Here is a 15,468-nt window from a genome sequence, read left to right on the forward strand (position 1 = left end):
AGGCTGGTGCTATTGTATCAATTGGACATACTCAAACGAAAGCAGCAGAAATTGATGCGCGAAGAAGATAAACAATAAAACAAATTGTGTAGTGTCTTATTTACATAAGGAATTTTATTAATAAAAACATCTTTTTAAAGTGAATGTTCATTTTCATTCCTCATTTACCAAATTCAATATACTCTTACAAAAATTATTCAGTACAAATGTCTTTTCAATGAAACAATAAGAGTAATATAATCCAATCTGAAATGTTAAAAAAGTGTATGCACTTATATTGTTGTGTCTGGCCAGTATCTTCACCACATCATTGAAACAATTTCTGGTAAAGTAAAGCAAAAAGAGTAACTTGTTTTACTGTAGCATTTGTGCAAATACCTTCACCACTAATTTTTGGTACAGTAAAGCAAAAACAGTAACTTGTTTCTATTTTAAATGCTGCAGGTTAGACAGTTGTGCACTTTATTTACTGTAGCACCTGGCAAATATCTTCACCACATCCTTGAAACAATTTCTGGTAAAGTAAAGCAAAAAGAGTAATTTGTTTGTATTTTAAATGCTGTAGGTTAGACAGTTGTGCACTTATTCACTGTAGCACGTGGCAAATACCTTCACCATATCCTTGGAACAATTTTGGTAAAGTAAAATAAAAACTTGTGCCATCAATCTGCTGAAGTTACAGTACAGAAATTACATTAAGGTTCCAGCAGTTCATGTTAACCTGTTGTGTCCAAAGCTATTTACAGTAGTATCTCTGTTCCAGTTTGAATAGTTACATGTTAAACAATTTTTTTGAAAGTAAAATCGATGATAGAGAATGAAAAAAACAACACTAAACAGCATTTTATTACGTAACATAAGAACACTGTGCTTTATTTTCATGAGGGAATAATTACTGTAATTACAAAAAATATCAAATTGGGTTTAATTATTCAATGTTTGGGCGGACACCCATACATTACAGTTGTCGTATTACATTTATAATTTCCCGTCTCCTATTTGTTCCACGTACACGTACTTTTGCTGCTTCCTCTTCTCCCAGTACTGGAAGATTGTTGTCATCACTACGTGCCTCAAAATCCTCATCCCCTACATGTTTTGCTACGTTGTGCAAAACAAAACAGGCTAGTATCACACTGGGGATTTTTGTTTGGGCAAGCCTTATTTTATTTTGCAGAATTGGGAAACGCCTTTTCACCTGTCCAAAGCACCGATCGATTATCACCCTTTCCTTAGAGTGAAGTCTGTTGTATGTCCTCTCATCAGGTGTTTTTGGATTTTGAAATGGTGTCATTAACCACGGTGCAATGCCATATCCTTCGTCTCCTAAAATTAGGGCGTTGCACTGGTTCTCACGCAATATACGATAGACATCGGAGTTTCTCCATATCCTAGCGTCATGTACAGACCCTGGCCATGACGCATCAACACTCGTAAACATTTCACTGTTGTCACACGTCGGCCTGCACGTTTATAGATGGGAAGCCCTTTCGATTGACGTATTCGTCTCCATGTGAAGAAGATTTCATTATAGGTATGTGAGTGCAGTCTAGGGCCCCTACCGCACATGGAAACTTGTATCTCGATTGCCATTTAACTTTCGCTGTTTCTAGTTCGTTAATATTTCTCGGAAATCTGATCCACAACGGTGCTTTCCTGTTGACCTGTTGCAGAGCATACGAAAATGTTAGTGATACTGTAGTCTGGTGTACTCCCAAATCTTCTCCTACACCTGTCTGAAAGCCTGGATCTGCTAAATTGCGCAAAAATATTTTCATTTTGCATTCATTGGAAAGGGCGCCTCCTCTTCTTTCGTGATTTTCCGGAAGAAAGTGATTCGCCAGCCAATTAATGTTTTGAATGTTAAATCTATACAAACTTCTACAGTTACTTTCTTCTGTGTTCCTGCGTACTACGTATATCCTTTTTTGCCTTTCAAGAAACATAAATTCCGCCATTTTCGCTAAAAACACTCGGTAACGCTTAATCACAACACAACACAACACAACTCACTCAGCTCGAAGTATGCTACGGAGCTCACTCACAAAAATAGAGAATGTTCTTCGCTTGTGAGAAACTTCTTTGGCTTTATTCATACGAAATCGGAGAATATACTTTGCTTTGAGCAACTTCCCCCACCCTTCAACCCACACTGAGAACATACTCGGGTGAAGTATATTCTCAGACTCGCTTTATTCATGCCAACCAGAGAACTTTCTCCGAACATATGAGTATAAAGTATATTCTCTGTTTTATTCATACGACTCATTGTCGCGTGACGTGCGTCCAGAATTCAGGGTTAACAACGGCAATCGTGGAAATTGTCTCGTGCAAAGTCCATCTCCCGGGTTTCGGCTTCAAATTTTTATGTCATGAATCACAGTAGAGCCGCGATTAGCAGTCTAACAACACTTTATTCCATAGTCACAGAACATACAATACAACATGTCAAAGATACATTGTCCTAAGAGTAAACAAACAGTCTCTCACTTGCCCAAAGTACATCACTCTGTGACACACCGAGGCCGACGTCTTGATGAGCGTCACCGCATTCCTCAGCTGGATTGAGCAGAATACCGGCGTCACCATCTCATGAGGTTGAGCACAACACTGGCCCTCATCCAGCCTAACAAGACTGTGTGGCAACCTTAATATGGTGGATGCAATTAGATTCAGTTCGTGCTTATGGTTGTATGAACTTAAATCATAATTAGCAGAGCCTCGGCCTGCCAACAGTACACCTTATATATGTTTACAGGAATTTTGGACGCCTTGGACTGTTTACGACCTTCCAATGAAACGACAAACGCACACTTGTCAAAGAATTTTGGACAAAACTGAACATTAAAGCTACAATACCAAGAAGGATAGCAAGTAACAAAACGTGATGATTGCGTGTACGAAGATAGTATAAAGGAAACATGATTAAATTTATAGGCTTTTTTGGGGGTGGGGGGGGGGGGCTGGAGGGTACATCGGGACATCACTACTCTGGCAGGATTGATGCGACTAGCCAAGAATTTCCCTCTTGTGCCACATGATCTCGGAGGTGCAGTTAAACCCAAGGTTCTCAGTTGTGTATTGGATATGTTCCAGTCTCTACCTTTTCTTCACCTTTCACCTTCTACTTCTCTCTCAAGTACCAAGTAAGATACCGGTTGACGTCTTTGCACATGTCCTGTTACCTAATCGATTCTTCTTTTCCATGTTTTCCATGCACATCTCTCCTTGCTGTTTCTGTGGAGACTCTCCACATTCCTTATTGCATCAGTCCGTCTACTTTTCGACGTCCTTCTATAGCATAACACGTCAAATATCCTGATTCTCTTCTTTTCCTGTTTTGCCACAGCCCTAGATTGATTTCTGTGCAGTGTTATGCTCTGTTATTACTTTCTCTCTTTATTTTCCCTCTTGTTCATCGATTATAACACAGTATTTGTGAGGGATACTGCAAGTGTGTACATAGGTACACAAAGCCAAATAACCCACGAATGAGTGAGGAGGAGTACAGGCCATTGCGTGATTTGAAGTACAACCTTCACTTGGATGCAAGCAATCTTCACGGGCACATCATGCTACACTCTATGTACTGCAGGGTTCTGGTGAGTGTCCAAAGAGGAAATCGTCAGGCTGGAGAAAGAGATACGACGTGTGGCTGCAGATTCTTCTGGGTATATGTCTTTCAGATAGGCCTGGCATATCCCATCAATTTGTATTACACACACACACACACACACACACGCACATATATATATATATATATACACACACACACACACACACACACACACACACACATACACACACAGACCATTATGCAAGGAGCAGCTAGTCCTGCCAAATGGTTCTGTCCCCAAACTAATGACTACTCCGAGAAATAAGCAGAGATGTATCCTACGCTACGGAAAGCTCCAGAAATCTCTCAGTTTGAGAATGAGACTAGTTACTATCACCCGTGGCATCTCCTTAACCCACATCCCTGGTTGTACCGGACGTATTGCAAACTTTGTATTAAAATGGTGTTTGTCTATCCATTTGTAAATTAATTTTTTCAGCTGCTTTTTGATGAATTTTACAGAACGTATCTGAACTTTATCATATTGCTTAGTTACAGTTTACAGTTAGAAGTTTAATGATTGCCAGCACACTTTATACATTTAGAAGTCAGGTGGCAATATTTCGTGTTATGATGGAGTCTTTGACTGTTCTTACATTGTCTTTGAATTTGTAGTCTTCAATGAAGACTCTGGTATGAAACGTGTCTTTTTCGATATAAATTCGTTCTGAATTCATGTCCTGAGACAATCCTACGAAGGATCTTGGCAAAGTTGCAGTGTTGGGGTCTCGTATCTTGGATTGACGTAAGTCTTTAACATCGTAATCTTTGTCTTTGAGATATGTCACAAACGGTTCTGCCGCAGAGTCTCTGAAGCACATGTTACTGATGTCTGATCAGTGTAAAACAGTAACTTGTTACTCGCTATAAATTTTGTTAGCTTTCTTGTAGTCCTCTAGGTTGTCAAAAATAATGCGTCATAGGGTAGGTTCTATAGAAAGCCCTCAGTTAGACATAGATAGTGTCTTTTATTGATTTATTTAATTTCAAATCTGAAAGGGGGCGCAGAAAGAAGATAGTGTTTTCTAGTCAGATGAGTACAAGTGAGCTGTTCCATTAATGTCTCTACCATCGATATCAAAGGATCTTGCCGCGAATGGCGAGCATTATCTGTGGCCGGGTTGGAAGTGGGGCACCGTTGGTGAGCCCATATACTCAGTCAGAGTCTGCGTGCGGATGAGGATAACAACACTCTATTCGCCAGAATGTGTTAGGTAGCAGCCAGCAGAGGTATAGAGCTACTGAGACGCGACCACTGATCCACGTCGGAATGCCAAGCCGCTACCAACGGGGCTACTGTCATTGTTGTTATTTGCGCTCTGCTGTGTACGCAGTACGTCGTCCGGATTGATGGTGCACTGATACCAGCAACGAATGGAGGCTGTGTGCATGCCATTTTCCGCGGTCGTACATGGAGTACGTTGCCTTAACGGATGATGAGGAATTGCTGCAAGCAATGAGTGCTGGCTCTCTTCCTGCTGTCTTCCCACCACCGTGTACTAAGTATGGCGTGCAGTTTCATGCAATGCTATCACTTTCGCTTCGATATCGAAGTGACGAGAACATACTAGCATGATTTGCTGGCTGTGGGCTGCTTCTGAAGAAATACCCACCATGCCGGTGATCGACAGAGTAGCGTCACGGTCACTTCGTTGTGCTGCGACCGACGTGTCATCTGAAGGAGGGTATTTGTGTTCTTCTTTATTGCTGCACCAGTGTGACGTGCACCTAGAGTGTGATTAAGCAATACTATGCTTAAACATCATTGTAGGCAGTCATTGTGGCACAGAATTGAGTCACACTGTTTAAAAGGTACTCTAGTTCGTCATTGTATGAATGACATGGCTTTAAGTTGTCTTGCTGTCTGCTGCTGTGTTGATCTTGTAAGTAATTTTTTTCTTTTTTTTTTTGGTAATATTTGTGTTACGCATTGAGTCTCATTATATTTCTCTTCTACTGTTGATTCGTGTCTTGTTTGATTATATACACTCCTGGAAATGGAAAAAAGAACACATTGACACCGGTGTGTCAGACCCACCATACTTGCTCCGGACACTGCGAGAGGGCTGTACAAGCAATGATCACATGCACGGCACAGCGGACACACCAGGAACCGCGGTGTTGGCCGTCGAATGGCGCTAGCTGCGCAGCATTTGTGTCAGCCAGTTTGCCGTGGCATACGGAGCTCCATCGCAGTCTTTAACACTGGTAGCATGCCGCGACAGCGTGGACATGAACCGTATGTGCAGTTGACGGACTTTGAGCGAGGGCGTATAGTGGGCATGCGGGAGGCCGGGTGGACGTACCGCCGAATTGCTCAACACGTGGGGCGTGAGGTCTCCACAGTACATCGATGTTGTCGCCAGTGGTCGGCGGAAGGTGCACGTGCCCGTCGACCTGGGACCGGACCGCAGCGACGCACGGATGCACGCCAAGAGCGTAGGATCCTACGCAGTGCCGTAGGGGACCGCACCGCCACTTCCCAGCAAATTAGGCACACTGTTGCTCCTGGGGTAGCGGCGAGGACCATTCGCAACCGTCTCCATGAAGCTGGGCTACGGTCCCGCACACCGTTAGGCCGTCTTCCGCTCACGCCCCAACATCGTGCAGCCCGCCTCCAGTGGTGTCGCGACAGGCGTGAATGGAGGGACGAATGGAGACGTGTCGTCTTCAGCGATGAGAGTCGCTTCTGCCTTGGTGCCAATGATGGTCGTATGCGTGTTTGGCGCCGTGCAGGTGAGCGCCACAATCAGGGCTGCATACGACCAAGGCACACAGGGCCAACACCCGGCATCATGGTGTGGGGAGCGATCTCCTACACTGGCCGTACACCACTGGTGATCGTCGAGGGGGCACTGAATAGTGCACGGTACATCCAAACCGTCATCGAACCCATCGTTCTACCATTCCTAGACCGGCAAGGGAACTTGCTGTTCCAACAGGACAATGCACGTCCGCATGTATCCCGTGCCACCCAACGTGCTCTAGAAGGTGTAAGTCAACTACCCTGGCCAGCAAGATCTCCGGATCTGTCCCCCATTGAGCATGTTTGGGACTGGATGAAGCGTCATCTCACGCGGTCTGCACCAGCACGAACGCTGGTCCAACTGAGGCGCCAGGTGGAAATGGCATGGCAAGCCGTTCCACAGGACTACATCCAGCATCTCTACGATCGTCTCCATGGGAGAATAGCAGCCTGCATTGCTGCGAAAGGTGGATATACACTGTACTAGTGCCGACATTGTGCATGCTCTGTTGCCTGTGTCTATGTGCCTGTGGTTCTGTCAGTGTGATCATGTGATGTATCTGACCCCAGGAATGTGTCAATAAAGTTTCCCCTTCCTGGGACAATGAATTCACGGTGTTCTTATTTCAATTTCCAGGAGTGTATATTGTAGGGTTGTGTCTAGGATAAAAGCGACGTTTCTTTGCAATGACAAGATGTTTCCTCATTCACCAACAACTTTAACGTTAAGTTTCGCTTCCATTTCATTCATTGGGTATGTCTGATGTTGTTGCCTGGTGGATGTAGTTCCTATGTGTTTGTTATAAAGTGTTTTGTGCCCTGTTATCCCCGAGAGTGGATATAGACGGTAGCATACTTATGAGAGTGCTATTATGATTGAAAGTTTAATTTAATGGCCACCAGCTGATTGTTTTGTAAACATCCGACTGTGTGAGGATCTTAGCCTGATTCTTGCACTGGGGCTGTGTCAATTATTTCTGTGAAACAATTTTATACAGTTCCTTAAATGTATGATTCAACTTCTGAGCCGAAGAGTTTTCGTTAAAAACTTGAAGTACTGAGATGTCAATGTTTTTGGTGATTGCCAAGATGATAAATTTGTTTAATTTACTGACTGAGGTGGCCGTGCGGTTAAAGGCGCTGCAGTCTGGAACCGCAAGACCGCTACGGTCGCAGGTTCGAATCCTGCCTCGGGCATGGATGTTTGTGATGTCCTTAGGTTAGTTAGGTTTAACTAGTTCTAAGTTCTAGGGGACTAATGACCTCAGCAGTTGAGTCCCATAGTGCTCAGAGCCATTTGAACCATGTTGACTGAGGTAACCAAATAGCAATTAAATGTACCACGAATCTTGGTTGTAAAATCACTCTTGCTATCATCTGTAAAGTGTTTATTATCTTTATTAATAAACGATAACTTGAAACTATATCCAGTAAAACTCTCAGCTTGTTCCACTCACTACCTCCCATGCTTCTACCGACGCGTAGGATAATATCAAAAACAAAGCAAAATGTTAAAAGGGAGTAGGATTAGAGTTACTTTGAACAGTTCAGTGATAGGTTTCTTCTCATCAAAATAGACAGCAACCCAACGCCGACATCCTCATTCAGGTATACATCCCGACATCGCAAGCAGAAGATGAAGAGACACAGGAAATGTATGTCAAAGTGAAATGGCTATAGAAAAAATGCTAAGAAATCATAAGTGATCGTCGGAAGGACTATCTCATAATTTAGGAAAGTCAGAATAACCTTCAGTAAAGCTAAAAGCATGGATGGCAACATTAAGAATGTAACGGAAATCCCACCTTAAACGAAAAAGAGAGAGCGCATTATTGGAAAGCGTGCACTGAAGGCCGGTATGAGGAGGAGCATTGTCTGATGATATCACAGAAGAAGAAATTGGAGTCTATATGGAAGAGATAGGTGAACCAGTACTAGATCAAGTATTAAAATAAACGGTTTGGAAGACTTCCGTTAAGTAATATTGATCCTTCTCGTCTGCGATAGATATTATTCCATCGGAATTTCTGAAACCATCGGAGGAAGTGGCAACCCAACTTCTAATCAATTTGGTGCATACAATCTATGAGACCTACCGCCATACTTTCGGAAATATGTCAGCCATTCATCTGCTAAGAGAGCAAGAGCAGGTAAGTGCCAGCGTTTTAGCACAGTAATTTAACAGCTCACGCATCCAATTTGCTGACAAGGTGATATACAGAAGAATGCAAAAGAAAATGAATAACTATTAGATGACAGTCAATTCGGCTTTATCAAAGGTAAAGGCACTTAAGAGGCAGTCCAGACGTTGCAGTTGATAACAGAAGCAAGACTGAATTAATATGACCAGAAGCGAGACTGAATAAATATGATCATACGATTTGTCCTCCTGGAAAAAGCGTTCGACAGTTTAAAATGGAATTCTGAGAAATATAGAAGTAAGCTGAAAGTAAAGGCGAATAATATGCAATATGTATAAGAACCAAGATGGATCAATAAGTGTGGAAGATGAAGAACGAAGTGCTCTGATTAAAACTGCGTAAAATAGGGATGCAGCCTTTCGCCCCTACTGTACCATCTATACAGCGCAGAAGCAAAGGCGAAAATAGAATGGCTGTTCGAGAATGGAATGAAATTTCAGGGTTTAAGGATATCGATAATATGATTCACGGAAGAGGTTCCTATTCCCAGTGAACATGAAGAAGAATTACAAGATATGTTTAATGGAATTAACAGTATCATCAGTACAGAATATAGTTCGAGGGTAAACCGTTAAATGATAAAAGCAATCAGAAACAGCAGAAATGAGAATGGTGAGAAACTTAACATCAAAATTTGTGGTCATAGAATAAACTGCTACCTTTGTACCCCCACGAAGAAGAAGTTAAAGAATTCTGCTATCTTGGAAGCAAAATAAACCATGACGGACAAAGCAAGGAGGACATAAAAAGCTGACTAGCACAGGCAAAGGGTGGACTCTGGCCAAGAGAACCTACTAGTATCAAATGCAGGCCTCCATTTGAGGAAGAAATTTCTGAGAATTCAGTACAGCAGTGGTTGGTAGTGAATGACAGGATGTAGCAAACCACGATGTAGGAAAACCGGAACAGAAGAGAATGTAAGCTTTCGAAAAGGGATGGTACACAAAAATATTGAAAATTAGGGGGGCTGATAAGATAATGAATGAGGAGGTTCTCTGGAAAATCGGCGAGGAAAGGAACATACGGAAAAAAAATCGACAAGGAAATGGGGCAGGGTGATAGGACATAAGACATGAGCGAGTACCACATGTGGTACTACAGGGAACTGTAGAGGATAAAAACTGAACAGTGAGCCAAAGATTGGAGTACGACTACATCTGACAAATAACTGAGGATTCATAGTGAAAATGCTGCTCTGAAATTGGAAACTTGTGGTAAGATCCTATGGGACCAAACTACTGGGATCATCGGTCCATAAGCTTACACACTACTTAATCTAACTTGAACTAATTTACACCAAGGACAACACACACACCCATACCCGAGGGAGGACTCGAACCTCCGGCGGGGGAAGTCGAGCGAACCGTGACAAGCCGGCCAAGACCGCACGGCTACCCCGCGCGGCTCTGCTCTGAGATAAATAGATTGGCACGAGAGAGAAATTTACGGTGAGCTGCATCGAACGAGTCAGAAGGCTGATGACTCAAAAAAAGATATATGCCTCCTCGCTTTGCTTAATACCTCTGTTAGAAATGCAGGTACTTAAGATCTACTTACGTTTCAATTGAAGATACACTGGTCTCTTCCGTTCGCAAAAATCGGAAATTATTCGACGATAGAATCTCATCGGAAAAATTCGCAAAATTTTAACTAAAATGAATCCATGCGAAAATTCATTTGTCAGATACAATCTCTGAAAACTCCCAACTACCCATCAATTTACAGATATACAGCTTCTTACCACAAGATGATATTTTGTTAGGTATTTAATGGTGGACAATTATTGTACCTCTTGGTTCATTTACTCACCTTTTCACATTGAACTACTGACATTGATCCCGTTGCTAAGTGCTAAGGGGTGTCTGCTGTCAGCAACATATATTTGGTACGCACTACTAGTGTAAGGTTGCCTGGGAGTGGATGGTCTAGACAAAATAAGGACTGAAAATTATTTGTATCAAGCTTTTTACTAACACTCCCCTGGGAAAGTAACTTTACCAATTAGATCAAAAGGACCTTGACAAACTGAGGCAAAACCAACTAATTAGATAAAACAATTTAAGAACAGTAATGATAATCAATAAAACAATCTCTTTAAAGGTTCTGACCCTTTACTAAAGGATAAACAATTAAGCACAAAACTCAAGAATGTTCCAAATAAAAGTGTTTTACAACAAGTATAACTTGATAGGAAAACTGTCTTCTAAACAGACAGGCAACAAAGATCTTTAGAATATGTCTGACTAAAATACATCAAATAATTCAGATTGACGTAAAAGAAATCCATTACAAAGAAACAAAAATAATTAAAGCTGCTTGATATGAAACCACCACACATCAGTCAGTGTAGTTCGGACGAACGGCCCCGAAATTACTTACGCCAGGTCCGATACGCTGCTCGTCACACTCCTCCTATTGTAATCTATCAGTGGGAACACCCCACAGGGCACGAACATAAAATAATAGCCTGATGAACAGATAAGTAGCTTTTAGTTAGAAAGAGTAAAAACCTGAGTCATCAGATTAGACGCTTACAGTTTAGACAAGACAGTTGTGATAGGTCACTAAAAGATAATAAGGTAACTGGCCAAGGTAACAACCTCTACCTACACTGTATCATAAAGAAGTTCAGTGGCCAACTGAGATTCAGCTTCAGATCACGCCACGAGGTGGAGACGATAAACACTTAACTGTCGCTTGGGACGGAAAGCATAGGTGGAAGAGAGACGCAAACTGTTGGCTCGTGAACTTCACCTACGTTAAATGCAAGCTTGGACTGGAAGTTTAACTCACCAAAATAGATGCAACAAGATTTGGGACGAAAAAGCGTAAGCTTGAGGGCTCCAAATAACTAAAGAAAGTGACTTGCCCGTTTAGTACACAACCTACCAGGCCAAAAAAGAAATATATATATAAATCTTGAACATCTCAGATAATGACATATTGTATATAAAAAAATGAACCAGTTGCAATTATTAACACACTCATAGCGGAAAGCAAGATCATTCTTTACGAATGCTGCATGGTCTCAGCACCAAAGCAACGAGCTAAACGTAGCTCACCGAGCATGCAATGCCCCTGTGCCGTGACAAACAGTGGAAAAACTTGGAGCCTCCAGGAGATACGTGGATGCCGACGACCCACTGCCCACTTCCAAATGTCGTCTGCCAAATCAATAACGTGTCCAGTGCGCTTTCTGGTGCACGTCCTTTATATCGGGAAGATGCTCAGCCGGACAGAACGAAGAGCTGGCGAGTTGCTCGCGGACATGTGCTGTCCGCGCTGCTTCAGTCACTGCCTCTCCGGGAAAAAACGGCCTCGGAGCCACTCGCGGCAAACGTGCCACGGCCTTTCACGCCAAAGATCATGTTTCACGAGACTTGGGGCCAGCTGTCAGTCGCGCTATGGTTCAATACTATGATGCCGAAGTATTCTTCAAACAAGAGTATCCAAAAAGTTTAAAAGAATCATCCTCACGGAAGTTCTTGTGTCGTAATCCACACAGAAATAATTACCTTTTGAACATAGTGGGTTTAATTATTATTGCAAAAATAAACGTTTTCCAGTTATCCTGTAGCTTTACATATAACATTTTCGAAACATTAAACCTATACGAGTGTTAAGAAAGACTATTTTTCCTAAACATGGTTTGGGTCTCATACAACGTGTTATATACACAGCACTTTCGAAAAGGATTTCAGTGAAGTTCACCGCTACTGCGTGTCTCTTATAAATCCCAATTATAATTTACTTATCTTTGAGTTAATAAATTACAAAAAAATGGTTCAAATGGCTCTAAGCACTATGGGACTTAACATCTGCGGTCATCAGTCCCCTAGAACTTAGAACTACTTAAACCTAACTAACCTAAGGACATCACACACATCCACGCCCGAGGCAGGATTCGAACCTGCGACCGTAGCGGTCACGCGGATCCAGACTGAAGCGCCTAGAACCGCACGGCCACATCGGCCGGCAATAAATTACAAATCTTGCTTATATTCTGCGCACCTAACATAAACGTCCTGTGGAAATATCTTCACCTGTTTTTGTTTCGTTCTTCATAATCATCATCATCATCATCATCATCAGTGTTCTGCCAAAAGGCAGGTTTTGACGTGGTAGTTCTCCAGTCTGTCCGGTCTTCTGTCATCCTCTTCAGGCCTGCATAATTTCCTCTTCCCTTTATCTCGTCTATCATCTTGTACCTCCTTCTTCCTCTCAGTCTTCTTCCACAAACCAATCCTTCCAAAGCATCTGCTAGCAAGCACTCCCTTCTCAATGAATGTGCCAACCAGTTCTTTTTCCTTTCTCTTACAACATTCAACAGACATCTTCTCTCACCAACCCTTTCCAATACTCTTCCATTACTCACTCTTTCCATCCAGCTTATCCTCTCTATTCTCCTCCACATCCACATCTCAAATTCTTGTAACTTTTTTTCATCCTCTCGTATCAGCGTCCATGTTTCTGCACCATATAGTGGCACACTCCAGAGAAAATATTTGCCAAGCCTTTTCCTTAGACTTTTATCTAATTTGCCACATAACAGTCTCCTCTCTCTGTTGAATGCCTTCTTTGATATAGCAATTCGAGTTTTCACCTCCTGGTGACATCTCAAGTGTTCTGTTATTTGTTAATGTGCTTCCAAGATATTTAAATGCACTTACTTGGCTAATGGTTGATTTTCCTACTGTAATATTGGACAGTCTGCCTCTTGTACTGATGACCATAATCTTTGTTTTTGCTGTGATCCCATATTCCACACAAGCTTCATTCAGATCTTTCAGGATGTTATTCACTGTCCGCTCAATTTCTGCCACTAATACAATGTCATCGGCAAATCTTATGCATTCTATTCTCTTTCCACCAATACGTATTGCTCTTTTCCCATCTAAGCCTTCTGCAATAATCTCTTCAAGGTGTGCATTAACCAACAGTGGGGAAAGGCAACAACCTTATCTAACACCTCGACCAATGCTGCTTCCTTCTGGCATTTCATTTCCGATCATCATCCTTACTTTCTGGTGTAAATATAGTTTCTGTATCAGACGTCTCTCTTTCCAATCTACTCCTTTCCTCTTCAAAATATCCATCAGCTTGTTCCACTGAACTCTGTCAAAAGTCGTTTCTAAATCTATAAAAATAGTAAAGTTTTCTCTACCTTTTTCCCTATATCTTTCCCCTATAGTTCTTAACAGACCAATAGCATCTCTTGTTCCTTTTCCTCGTCTAAATCCGAACTGCTCCTCTGCAATCCCTCTATCCAGCTTGCCATATAGTCTTCTATTCAACACTCTCAGCAAGACTTTAGCTGCATGAAAAATTAGACTGATGGTCCGAAGCTCTTCACATTTTTTAGTGTTTCTCTTTTTCTCTTTTGGTATCATAACTGTTGGAAAGAAATCCTCAGGCCATTCCCCTTTGTCATATGTCTCGTTACAGAGGTACACGATTTCTTTTCTTGTCTTGTTTCCCAAACCTTCAACAGTTCTGCTGGCAAATCATGAATTCCACATGCCTTCCTATTCTTCATCTCCTTCAGTGCCTTTTCTACTTCTGCTTCCAAGATAGTGAATCTCTTTCCTTCTTCCGGCACATATTGCTCCTCTTATTGTTCTTCATAATGGTGTTCGATTTATGCATTACACTGACATTAACCACACAAACATTTGGCAAGAATCTTTCCTGGAAACTACCGACACTCACAAGTTAGGAAAACAATAGAAACATGTTGAGGAGGACTATATCCAGCAGTGAACAGAGATAGACTGTCAAAGATATAGAAGAAGAAGGAGAAGAAGAAGAAGAAGAAGAAGGAGAAATACTTTTCGTGATACCGCTATATTTCTGAATGGTTATTGTGCTTCTGTGACTAAAAATGCCTCACATTTTATGAATTATTTTTCAATGACCCGACTGGAAGAACCACCTTGCCGATGACTTATCAGGTAAGCAAACTAAATTTTGAGAGATCACAGCGGTAGAGATGAACAGGAAAAAATCTTACAATGACATCTTCTTAGCCCGTCCGTACACATGTTCCATTTATTCCGGTTTCTTTCGTTGATGTTTCTCTCAAAAATCGATTATATCTCAATAAATAATTTGCTAATTTGATGTGTTTCGCTGACCTCACTACAGCACAGCATGAACTGTAGCCCGCGTTATCATTTAGGTCCATGGCGCTACATGGTTTAGTGTACATTAATTTCAATTTGTGACCACACGAGTTAATTACGGCTATCTGAAATCGCCTCATCCATCTACAGACACTTGAGATCAATTGTTTTCATTATCAGAGTGACGAGCTTGTATGTATTTATCAGATTTGTTTTATCGAGCAAGGCAGTGGAAATTACCAAGGTCGTGGAACATATGGTTCCCGAAGCTCTGAGTGTATAAAACAGCTACACATCACGTCTTTGACACTGGTGACCAAGATGAAGTGCGCTTTAGTGGTTATTCTGTTACTGGCTTCTGCGCTGGTGAGTGTCAAGTAAAATTTTTTGATACAAGTCTTTACGAAAGTTGTAAGAACAAGGAATTAGAAAGTGGAGATTATTTTATGGGTAGGATTATTGTACTGCAAATGATTTGAACTAAATAGTATTATCTTAGAGTTCAGATACTGATATGCCCAGGAGGCAATGATTTCAAAACTGTGGTGCACCTTTCGCATAAGCACCAATAATTCGAATACAATGACTTGTAGTAGATTCGTAATATCAGAATCAGTTTGTAACTATTTTCCAAATGCCGTTAATTTAAAACCATATAAAAATATGCACTACTAAGATTGTTACACTGTAGACATTACTGCTGCAGGTTCTTACCAGATACAATGTAGATGTATTTATTTTTCTCCAACATTCGGTCCACTAAAATTGTAATCACATGTGGAA

The 15,468-nt window shown here is 41.6% G+C and overlaps 1 protein-coding gene across 1 annotated transcript in view; it reads left to right on the forward strand.

Moving 5' to 3' along the window:
• The first annotated feature begins 15,006 nt into the window (after positions 1-15,006).
• LOC124594248 (brachyurin-like) overlaps positions 15,007-15,468 on the forward strand; it is a 39,996-nt gene continuing 39,534 nt past the window's right edge. Inside the window, exon 1 of the mRNA XM_047132612.1 lies at positions 15,007-15,051. Coding sequence (XP_046988568.1) covers positions 15,007-15,051 — 45 coding nt within the window. The remainder of the gene's footprint in view (positions 15,052-15,468) is intronic.

The sequence above is a fragment of the Schistocerca americana genome, chromosome 2 (assembly GCF_021461395.2).
Source record: "Schistocerca americana isolate TAMUIC-IGC-003095 chromosome 2, iqSchAmer2.1, whole genome shotgun sequence".
Lineage (NCBI taxonomy): Eukaryota > Metazoa > Arthropoda > Insecta > Orthoptera > Acrididae > Schistocerca > Schistocerca americana.